The sequence below is a fragment of the Stegodyphus dumicola genome, chromosome 10 (assembly GCF_044657685.1).
Source record: "Stegodyphus dumicola isolate Sdum_Otavi_A_Nest chromosome 10, ASM4465768v1".
NCBI lineage: Eukaryota > Metazoa > Arthropoda > Arachnida > Araneae > Eresidae > Stegodyphus > Stegodyphus dumicola.
In genome coordinates, this window is record NC_140777.1 from 126,427,225 (window position 1) to 126,440,063 (window position 12,839).

The 12,839-nt window shown below is 35.5% G+C and overlaps 1 protein-coding gene across 4 annotated transcripts in view; it reads left to right on the plus strand.

The window, feature by feature from the left end:
- Pi3K92E (phosphatidylinositol 3-kinase 92E) overlaps positions 1 to 12,839 on the plus strand; it is a 122,091-nt gene that overhangs the window by 56,496 nt on the left and 52,756 nt on the right. For 3 of the 4 annotated variants that reach the window (XM_085825519.1, XM_085825521.1, XM_085825520.1), the window contains exons 4-5: positions 2,383 to 2,624; positions 12,207 to 12,386. In XM_085825519.1, the coding sequence (XP_085681645.1) occupies positions 2,383 to 2,624; positions 12,207 to 12,386 (422 nt within the window). Of the gene's footprint in view, positions 1 to 2,382; positions 2,625 to 12,206; positions 12,387 to 12,839 lie in introns of those variants that run through there. The other variant, XM_085825522.1, reaches the window with a different exon arrangement.

Consider the following 12,839-nt stretch of genomic DNA (forward strand, 5'->3'; position numbering starts at 1 on the left):
ATGTCTATATTTGAACACTAAAATTATAAAGTTCTACTTTATTTTCTACTTTAAATTCTATTTATTATTTGAATGCATTATTTAAATAACATAAACTTAATGGAAAATAAGAGAGGTGACAAAGAGAAAATGGAACAATAAATCCTGGGAACTGCTTACCTTCTGACGGTGCTATTTATGGTGAATACATTCGCCATAAATAGCACTGTCTTAAAATACCTTAGATAGGTTTCAATGTAGTTTATAATTTCAAAGCATTTTTTTTAATTTCTTCCCAGAAACAGAATAATGTAAATTAAAATTAATTTTAATGCTTTTATATAATAGTAGTGAAACGTAATTTTCAAGAATAAAATATTTTATTTAAACAATAAATCCTACTCTGAAGATATTAGGTTATTTATAATTAAGGACATGAATTTTGCAACATGATACTGCTCCTACACAATGCGTATATTGATTTGCGAATTTTTCCCAACCATTAACACGTTTTGTCTTTAGTCTATTTCCATGATTTGAATTCCTATTTCGGGTTTTCAGTCCATTGGTCACTATTATTAAATGACGAAGAGTCATGTATGTATGCATGTACACTCTATGACAAAACAATCGACACACCAAGAAGGAGTTGTCCGATGGAGACAAAAATTTGGAGGATAGAAAGATTATGTACAATTAAATTACAGAAATTACAGGAGGATAGAAAGATTATGTACAATTAAATTAGATTACAGAATAAAAAATTATCAAAATTTCAAAACAATTATTGAATGATTTGAGCAACGAACTTAGTAAGGTGTTGACTCCCTTGTAGTCTGGATGCAAGCTGCCACACAGCGTGGAATTGACTGATAAAGGTATTTCTTGCCAAATTTGCTCCAATTGTAGGGCTAGGTCATCACCATTCCCTGGTAGATGCTGTCGCCTTCCCATCATATCCCAGACATACTCGATGGGAGAGAGAGCTGGCGATCTGGCTGACCAAGGAAATGTTTCAAGCTGTACGACAGTTCATATCAACACGTGCCGTATGTGGTCTGGCATTATCTTGCTGAAAATAAGACTGCAAAATGAACGGTAGCAAACCAGGTTACAGAATGTCGTCGACATATCGCTGAGCTGTAAATGTGCCTCTAACGACGACCAAAGGGGTTTGGCTATCAAGGGAAATGGCATCCCAGACCATAACTCCTGGTTGAGGGCCTGTGTGGCATGTAATAGTGAAAGCAGGATCGGCACGCTGCTCTGAACGTCTCAAATGACCGTCACGACACAGTTGGAAGCGGGATTCGTCGCTAAAGACTATACGTCCCTAGTCATAATCATTCCAATCTGATCGAGCCAAGCAACACTGTAATTTGGCTCGACAGTGTGCAGACGTGAGTGGCAGGTGGCGTAATGGTCGGTACGAGCGCAGATTTCGCTCTATCAGCCATCTGTGAATGGTCATGGTGGACACTCATGTGCAGGCAGGTTGCACGTCTGATGGTTGATAGCTATGAATCAGGCGCTGTGACACTGATCTGACAATTACTCTGTCCTTTCTATTCTGTTGTGGCCCAAGGTCGAACGCTACCATCATGACGCTGAAATCTGCCAATGTCCACCCATTCTTGTCAACATCTTCTAATTGCCGCATCGCTTCGATTCATATAACGAGCAATTCTCCGATTTGCCCAGCCTGCCTCTTTCAATCCAATGATACGACCTCTTTCAAACTCTGACAGTTGCTCGTAATGAGCTCGAATCCTGCGGTGAGGCATTCTTTCAGTCGGTGAATGGTATCCTACATCACAATGTAACAGAAATCTTTAACAATAGTTCAAGAACAGCTCCTTATATACATCTGCTGGATGCGTAGCTCCAATGCGCTGGAGATCGCACTATTCATTCATTAGACTCCAAATTTTAATCATTTGCATATTTGGTCAAAACATTTATGCATACGAAATTTCAAAGCAATCGGATAATTCCTTCTTTGTGCGTCTATTTTTTGTTTGTTTGTTTGTTATAGAGTCTATATTCCTGACACTGTAGCAAAATGTTAGCGCTTTTAACCATCGAATTTTGTATGTACATATACTTGCAATAAAATACTGCACTGCAGTACTTTGAAGAGGTTGTAATAAATGTTCACTAATAAATTTATATCTGAAATCATGTCTTTCAGAAATCAATCAATACTTTTTTTTTTTTTTTTTTTTTTGCTGATAGAAGCGAAGAAAAGATTTTGTATGCAATTATACGGATTTAATTTGCAAAAAACTTGGAAAGGCCAACTAACAAGATGAAATATCTTTCTGCCTATAATTATCGAAACTTCATATAATCATACTTTATCAAAATATATACATAGCCTAGTATATTTTTCTCTCTCTACAGGTCTACGAGAATCTACAGAACTTAAAATTCCTGAAGTCAGTGACTTCCGGAGGCAAATGAAACTATTTTGTGAAGCGGTCTGCGGCGAAATGGAGCAAGACAGCTGGGAACAACGAGTTCTCCATCAATATCCTGTAGCTATTGAATCCAGCCCACAGCTGCCTTCCTACCTGCATTCTAAACTGCACGATGGTAATCTAGTTATCTCCATCAGCGTTGAAAATCAGTGTTCTGTAAAACAGGTAACCTCTACGTGGGTTCCTTGTAATTATAGTATTTGAGGTTAGTTTTACTTTATATATAATAATTTGTATCATTATATGATACAATTTTAGATATACTAGCTACCTACAAGAGTTATATAAATATACATGGCGGTCATGAAGAAACTTTGCTAAAATCTGCACGTCTAGCGTCCGTTACGGTTAACCGATTGAGATGAGATTCCAAATATAGTTATTCGGACATATGCGACGGAGGACGTGGGCACCACCTCTCTACCAATACGGTTAATCGATATAGCACTACGTCCACCTTTATATAGATAACCATACGTAGTCATTGTGCATAAAGACATAAACATACATAAACACACATACAAATTTGGTACTTAATACAGTATTAAAGCTAATTAATGTTGGACACTAGAATAATACATTACCATGTTACAAGGTATATGCAAAAGCACGAATACGGTAGCATATATACTATATAACGTGTGTACTTATATGTTGGGAGACTATGATCCTTTCAAGCACTATCATTAGATACACAAGACATGTACATACTGAAACATTAGGTGCACAATGTTATTCTAGAATAAGTAATTAGTACAGTGAATTAAAAGTGAGACCCTGGATTAGTACTGTGTGTACAGTGTCTTGCTACTGGATTATTTGTGCTGTTCCCTAGGTACAAACCTAGGTACAAAGATATTATTATACGTGTATTAGGTACATAATAATCAGTGGGTACCCAATCGTTAGGTACGAGCTACTTTAACATAAATTAACAATAGGAACTTAATCCAATGCTGAACAGATAATTAGTGTAATTAATTTTAGAATGGATTCCTAGTTTGATTTTTGCGGTACGGTGCTGTGTTACAGGATAAAATGTGCAGATGCGTAGTTACATTATCATATATACAGAACATAAATTCATATACATATATGCAGACATTTTGGGTACACAATAGGTACATGATTATTCAGTGCGTAATAGATGTATATTAAGCTATACAGTGACACGTTATCTGATACTAGTAGATACATGGATACAATTACATATAAACAGAGATATACAGACACACTTACATATAGACAAAAGCGTATATATGCTTATATTTGGAACATAATATTCATTGGTGACATAAACATTTGGTACTTACTTCATATACTTACATAAACTCTAGATCCATAAAACAATGAATGGGGGCTTATTAATTTCATAATAGGACACTAGGTTGATATTTTGCCTTACTGTGTCACGTTACGAAGAAATATATTCGTGTGCATGGGTACCGCTTCCTATTTACAATGCTATACTGTACTACCTATTTACAATACTTATGGCATTCGATTCATAAACAATAGGTACATGGTGCATTTATATACATGAGTAGATGGTAGATTGTAGAGTGCCTTTGAGGGTAATTGATGCAATTAATTGTATAGTATTTTAAAAATAAGACCGTAGATTGACACTATGCGACACAGTGCCATGTTATGTGAAGTTATATTCGATTGAATGGGTTCAGTAACATTTATACGCAATTATTAGGTGCAAAATTGTCATTGGGTACATATACATTAGGTGCATAATATATATACATATTTATACATTAGTTTCTTAATACTGTGCTAGGGCAAGTAATTGGTGCTGTTATTTTTACGTTACATGATGCTGTATGTGGTTGCATGGGTAGACTAATATATATACTAATATACGTATCCATAATTATTAGGCACATAATAATCACTAGATTCTCAGACATTAGATACATTGTATACATATATATATATAAACAGATGGTTCATAATACAGTGCTACAGAAAGTAATAAATGCAGTTAATTTTAAAGTAAGATTCTAGTTTAACACTATGCGAAACGGCTTCATGTTACGCAATGTTAAATACTGTCGCATGAATACAGTAATATTTATACTAGTTAATATATATACAAAAATATACAAATGAATAGCAACACAGTGGCGCTCACGGTTACGGTTATAGTTATAGAAACTCGATTATGTTGGATGGCAACGTCAACACTTTCCGGTCGCAAAATGTTCAACGCATGCGAAAATCCTAAATAGTGTTGAAACGGTACCGATATGTTCAAAAACGGACGTTTTATGCATACACAAAAAACGAGTTCTGAAAAAGGCCAAAGAAGCACGATCTGGACGCATGCAAAAAATTTGCATATGACAGAGACAAGACACCGATCACTGATGACAACACAAATCGGGCAAAACAATACCTTTATTTAGATCAAACATTTTCCACATGGGTGCCATCACATGCAAGTATGCGTTGCATACGAGAGACGGTGGACAATACCGCTGAACGCAACATGGCAAGAGGGATATTTTCGATCTCACGCCGTATAGTATCCTTTAAATACGACAAAGTTTGAAGATTGCGCAGGTAAACTCTGGATTTGAGATATCCCCAAAACCAGAAATCCATAGGCGTCAGATCGGGGCATCGCGGAGGCCGAGGAAAAGGATAATGGCGTGAGATGATGGGATCACCAAAATGCTGTTCCAGGACCCTTTTAGCAGACTTCGCTATATGTGGAGGTGCACATCTTGCATCCAGACGACGTTCCTGAGTGCATTCCGCCTACGTAATTCCGGTAATACACAATTTTGCAGCAATGCTGCATAGCGAGAGCCTGTTACAGAGTACGTTACACAGCCCCCGTTGGTGTCGTTTCCTCAAAGAAGAACGGGCCAAGAACAAGGTGTGGCTGTAGTGCCGCACCACGTAATCACTTTGGCGTCAAATAATGGTACTGGTGCCACAGCCTAAGGATTCGTCTCTGCCCACTGCACACAATTCTTCGTGTTTATTGCCATTTAATTTCAAATTCGCCTCGTCCGTCCATGCAAAGTGTCCAGTCGTTATCAGCATCATATCGTATTAGAAATTCATTTGCGAAGTCCAGACGTAGTTGTGGGTCGCCCGGCTGCAACCTCTGGACGCACTGGTACCGGTTGGGAACATGTGGGAAATAGAGCGCAATAGATTGAGTACTGTTGTCTTCGGAATATTCAACACACGCGCTGTGCCTCTTGTGATTTCCTTGTGTCCTGCAGTCACTGTGTGATGCACTTCCGTAACAACGTCCTCAGAAACTATTGGCCGTCCGGAGCGCGGTTTATCCCGATTGCAGCCCCCATCTTCGAATTTGTGCCCTAAATCACGCAGAGCTTAAAGAATACATGGGCCACGTAGTTGGAAATGACACACGCAAGGCTTCCGCAGCGTTCATTCTATTTTTGTAATACATTTTTATCACGAACATTTCCAGGAAGAGTCATTTCGTCGTCATATGTGAGTTCCCGATTGATGACTTCACATAACCTTCTGGCATTTTATCGGGTTTCGAACGCTGAATATCTGGCGATCGGCGTTCTGTGATTGGTATCTTGCTTCTGTTATATGCAAATTTTCCGTGTTCACCCTGATCGTGTTTCGTTGGTCTGTTTGCAGGACTTTTTTTAAGTATGCATAACACGTCCGTTTTTGGACATATCGGTACCGTCCCAACGCTGCGTAAGGTTTTCGCGTGCGCTGAACATTTTGCGACCGGAAAATGTTGGCGTTGCTATTTGACATTTTCGAGTTTCTGTAACCATAACCGTAACCGTTCCTGTGTTGCCATTCACATAATCTCGAGCGCATGCCTCCGAATAACTATATTTGCAATCTTATCTCGCTCGGTTAACCGGAAAGGGTGCTGGAAGTGCTGTTCGCACATTTCTCAGACGATTTTGCTTTGCTATAGAAACAAATTATCTGCTTAGAAATTACTTTTTTAACTGCAATTATATTTTTGAAAGTGTATATTATCGTCCGTTGCCTCACAGTTCTGTTTTCATACAAAATGGCGCTTTCAAATGAAAGATGAAGAGGAGGCTATGCTTGTGCTTTTTTCAAAGAAAATTATTCATATCTAGTTCTTAAAATCTGCTGTGAAAGGCATAGTGTTTCGATATCTAAAGCGAAGACAGGCAATACTGTTAACAAGAATGGAAAAATAAAAGTTTGCCTTTAAGTGGAAAAATTGTTCTAAATACATATCTAAAAGGAAACGGAATGTTTCGAATGTTGCAAAGGTAAGTTCTTTAATAAACAAAATCAGCCAAGTTAGCGGACAGTTGCAAAATCATTAAAATGCTCAGGCGGACCTATAAACAAGGGAATTAAAGCCGATTTAAATCTTGAAAAGGTGAAAAAAAAACATATTGTGGACCATCTTTCTCTACGACATATCTCCGAACAAAGAACGCGCTGTAGAATTCTCTATCAGAAACATTTATTCGGACAAAAATGGAAAAACGTTGTTACAGTGGACGAATCTTGGGGTGCTTAAATTTCTACAGTAAAACGAGATCCATTAATTATCATCAAAGAAGGTCAACTCCCCATATTATCAAAAACATATTTTATACCGAATTTTTAAATAGGAAATACCTTCTGTTTGCCCACATCAATCAGTAGAATTGCATTAAGATTAAGCAATCAGCCACACTTCAAATTCCACTGTTAATTTCTTGGAAAAAATAGAACGAGAAACGAGTATTAACGCCATACTCTTCACTCATATTCCAATTAAATCTCCTGATGCATCACCCATGGATTTTTGCGCTTTTGGGCTTTTAAAAAGCAGATTGTCCGAACGTCTACGTACAATCCTCCTTGGACTTCGAAAAGCTGTTCAAGAGGAATGGGATAAAACAGCTCTTCGGATACTATAAAAGGCGTTATTGTCTTGGAAATTACGGCGTAGGAACACAGTGAAAAATAAGGGTTCTCAAATAGAACATTTAAAACCCAAAACTTTTAGGTCAAATAAGATGTAAATTCGATGAAAATCGTCTAAAAGCGTGAGCGAATAGCTGTTCGCATATTTTTCAGAGGAAAGCAGTTATAAAGAGGCTAGCCACTTTATAACTATTTTAATGAGTCCATCTAGTGGAAAAAAATTAGAGCTAGAAATAAAAAACGAAAGTTTGCATAAATTTGTCACAATTGCTAAAGAAATATTCAAATTTGCGTCATCAAAGCAGGAAATATTCAAATTTTAATTACTTTCAATTAAAAGATATTATTCTTACCTATTTCCTTGAAGTTAAAAGACCATTAGGAGTTTAATTAACTTGAGAGTTATAATTAATTTTTCACTTTCACGGTAACCTTGAAACGTTGTATAAAGATATATATTTAGCACTAAATATACAGATAATATATTGCAATTATTTATTCAAGTAACAACTCTTCGCTATTCAACGTAAAACATCAGTTAGCTTATTTCTTTAGAATTCTGTTATCATAGTTAACTCCTAAATTTTGTTGCTTTCAATTTTAGCATTTTCCATTGCCAAGAAAGTACTGCCAGACATTCTCGTACTCAGGATTATCGATAAAATTCTTAATTGTCGCCATTTTTTATCTATTTTTATTGTCTGAATAAAATTCCTTATCATACATCGCCAGCCTTATCGCAAAGAATAATCACAGAGAATCCAAGACTAGTTTTTAAGGCTTTGGGGGATAATTTTTGTCCTTGGTTTTGCTTTATTACTTTTCTAACTCTCGCTTTTGGCATTGAACATAACTGCATTGGTAGGGCGATTTTAATTTGGCTTGAGCTTTGGTTGCAAAATCATACCTCTTCGCTTGTATTTGTAAATATTCTGAAATACCTAGATTCGCAGTTACGTAATTTCATGAAAGCTGTAGCATTCAGACTGAAATCAATCCGTAAACAACTTCTTCTTTCAACTGCTTGTATTTCCTCAAGGTATCCGACCTCGTACAAAAGACGATTTTCGGTCAAAATTTCGATTTTTACTTTATTACATTATCTTAAAGAAGCTATCAAATACAAGTTTTTGCTTGTTGATAGGTTAATTAGAACTGAAGTTATAAGCATTTTTCTGTAACTGAATAAACCGGAAGTTCCAATATTCTGGGCCGGAAGTGAGCGTTTAAATAGATATACCTATTTAGAAACTTTATTTATCATCAATATTTTGTAAATTATACATCTGCGTACTAAGTTTAGATATTTTGTAATACATTTTAAGAATCTGGTGTTAGTTTTTTCCCTTAATTTCTTATTTAGTTTGGCGCAGAGGGTATTCGACGTTGAATGTATTGTTTGCTGCTTTGTTGATTAGCGTTGACAAAGTGCTTGATTTGAAAGCTATGTCACATTTTTACATCATTTGCAACAAAATAAACAGAATGGCATGCAATCTTCAGCACGACATATGTAAAGCGTAATATAATTGTTTTGCAAATTATAAAGAAGCAACTCCGGGTATGGATGCAGTTGGTGCTTATTCCCTGTTTGAATCATCTATTACATTACGAAAGCTGAAGCACACGGAGTATTTCGAGGATGGGGATTCTAAGGTGTTTTTAATTGTGAAAGATATATATGGTAAAGATTCGGTCAAGAAAGTGGAATGCATTGAACATGTACAGAAAAGGGTTGGTAGTGGACTACGAAAAGTAAAAAACTCCGCTCCTGAATTGAAAGGAAAAGGTAAACTGACTGATTCTTTTATTGATAAACTGCAGAATTAGGGATTGCAATTAGAAGTCATGTTTGAAACTTAATTGAGATGCAGCAGGTTGTACTAACTGCTTATTCCATTGCAGCTCTTCTTCGAAGCCAATGCCCTCCTCAGTAATCACTGAATTGGTGCAACTATGAATGTGTGATTGCAGAAATCAGGAAAAAAATCAGAAAGAAAAAAATTAGGCAAAAACCTCTGATATATCAATATATGTTTTGAATTTAATTAAGCCTACATATATGGAGTTGACTACATAAACAAGAGTTATTAAAAAGTGTCTACATGGCAAAACTCAAAATATCAAGGAACGTTTTAATGGCATTTTATTGCAAATTGTTCCGAAAGAAACATCCATAAACTTGCAAATATTAATGTTTGGAGCAAATGTAAGTCTTGGGTTATTTAATGTTATTTAATGATGGATTTATAGGTTTGCTTGAAGCATTTTCAAGGTTAGGTATGTGCCCTGAATTTTACACTGAGCAGGGAATTCGAAAACTTTATAAAGTGCAAAGTCATGACTTTTGGTGGCATTCCACAAGTTTTACAAAAACCCAAAGAAAAAATTATGCTTTGTTCGAAAGAAAAGGTTCAAAGTGTGGGAAGAAAGAAAACAAGGTGTTAAGTTAGGGGAATTTTAATTATCAGGGACGCTTCTTTCACTAAGAAATTGTTTTATGAAAAGTTTAAACTTGTTTTCTGAAAAATGTTTTTTCTGTAAATATTGCCAATGGTAACAGCCATAACTCAAAATTTTATGGATAAAATTTAATGATACTTTCTATACATGTTTCATATAATCTGATGCATGCTCTGAAGCAAAAGATTTTAGAAATATTAATTAGAAGTTGAATTGTTACTTTTTATTTTTAGATTTTGGATGCAATAATAGGAGAATATACAGTAAATACTATACATTTTGACATATCTCAAGAATATATGAATATTTCTTAATTATTTTGCTTCATTGCATACAAAACAAGTGTAAATATAAATACAAATTAAAAAAACTGCATATTTATATATACATTGTTCACCGTGGTTGTTGCCGTAAAGGCAAAATTTAAGCAAAAATTATCCTTTTTTTTCATTATTTTTCAAAATTAAAATTACTTAGCATTACGTTTTAAATTGTTTTCACTCATTAATATGCTTATCTTCAAATTAATATGTTTATAGTTAAAATAAAAACCATTTTTAAAAAAATGGTACCCGAACGAGGTCGGATACCTTAAATAATATTCGAAAACTGAATGTACTTGTAATAAATCTGAAAAAAAAGGTCTGCATTTCATTTGGAAAAAAAAATTGCAAATAATTCGTAGGAAGAGGAAGAAATTATATTCGCAGTATCTCAGAATATAAATCCACCAATTTCTGCAATGCCGGTGAAGGATAAAATTCATATATTTAAAATCAAGAAAAGTCTGCAAACGTTGAGGTGCCTAAACATTATTAATGCAAAAGGCTGAACCCGATCATAGAGATGCAAAGTTGCTATTTCACTTAATCGAGGATTTGATATAAAAGCGGTTACTATTGAAGGTCACAATTATATAAGAAAGTACAAGATCTTTACATCAAAAATTACAGTAGAAGGACGACATCGTGGACATGGAACATAGCTAGTGCGGGATGGTTCGAACTGTTCAAAAAGTGTATCTAATCTATAGAACAATGAAGTCACGAGTGAGGCAGCAAATGCAGATTCTGATGCTGCAAGTAAAATCGTATGACCGTATGAGTCTAGAAATGTTTCTGAGATGCCGATCACGAATGATATTGGGAAAATGATAAATCAGACGACACCGATTATTCTCAGTCTTCAACATTGAGAGGGATAGAAGTCGTCAGAGAAGAGCATTTCTCTTTACAGTCATCCACCCCCATCACCGATTCTCCCACTATAGAGCCAAGTACACTGTTGGCCATTAAAATTGCTACAGCAGGAAGGAAATTAATTAACAACACATTATTTATTGTATAGATACAGTATAACGGGAAGAAGACATGATTAAGTTTGCAGGTGATTTAGGATTTCACAGCGTGCAAAATTTAGTACTCAGAGCTGTCAGCTCTAGCAACAATAACGATTGTAAAATCCAGCTTGGCAGAGTCCGGTTTCAACTCTATACCAATGCTCATCAATCGTAATGGCTAGTGATGATGTGCCAGTCTCTCGGAAACCCAAGACAACGTGTTCTCAATGGCTGAGAGATTTGGAGAACGTGCAGATCAGGGTAAGATTCGAACACCCTCGGTATCGAGAAAATCGGGATAGCGTGACAGCATACTATTGAGCATTGTTTTGTTAAAAGATCGCTGCATGAAGTTTCATTCAGGGGGGGTCAAAGTGCGGCTCGCGAGCCTGATATGGCTCTCGCAGTCAATTTGTGCGGCTCGTGCATATAAAATATATGTATGAAATATGGTAAACTAAAACTATTAAGTGTTCAAAAAGAAGTTATTAATTACTTTACACTCTTTTTACAAAGTTATCAGGGATTTCTTTCCATTTAAAACCTCCTCCACTTCTTCTATAATGATGTAAATATGAACTTGTGGCTTTTAGAAAATCTAGATGCGGCTATCGAACATTCCTGAATTCAAACGTGCGGCTCTTACTGACATGAAGTTTGGCCAATCCTGATATATAAATATGTATATGTATTGTAATACGTCTATGCGTATATAATATACATATATATTTCTAGACATGTATTAATAATAAGTATTATTATACTGCAATTACTGCGTATTGCATAATAATAAATATTATCGCGTATTGCAGTTCCTTAGGAAAATATATCTAAATAGTTTACATATCTTATTTACGTAAATTTCAAGTTACATTAAAGGTTTATGGAATGCATTAATTACGTAACACCACTGTATTATTCACAAAATGTCTGCATCCAGTTGAAAAATAATTCAAAATTTCGTTCGTTAAATATATTTCCGTCACGAATAACTAGTACGTCTTCCTTCTTTTTTCTCATTCTAGTCGTCGACTTTCAAGTTTTCCGTCCACCCTAGTATAAATGCCAAAGAACTTCTTGACCTCGTACTGAGCAAGAAAGGCCCTAGTATAGGTCTGCAGAGCCACCTCGCCAAAAATTACGTTCTCAAGATATGTGGACTGGAGGAATATCTTGTAGGACCTCATCCATTATCGCAATTCAAGGTATATTTTTTAACAATCTCTGTTCACAATTCGAAGACTCATTTATTTAAGTTTGTTGTTTATGTAATATTGTGCTTTTTTATGCAGAATTTTATACAGATATTATGAAACTGCACAGCGTCACAATTAAATATTTTAGGTGGCCTTTGTTTTTCAATCGTTAGTCGCAGACATTAACTTCCAGTTAAATATTCTTATTATGTTATTTTTAATAAAATTTCATTTAAAAAAATTACGAAATCCACCTTTTTATACTGTCTTTCATCCATATAGTTATATTTGGAGAACATTTATGCTCATTCTGGGGCACTAAACGCAGAAGGTTTGACTCCCATATGGGTATAGTAAGTAATTTTCTTGGTTTTTGGTTTGTTTTAGTTACGGCAGAGCCTCGAGGAGTATCTGCCTAAGAGGAGGGATTCCTTCGTGAGGACTTTCTAAGGGAAACTGGCT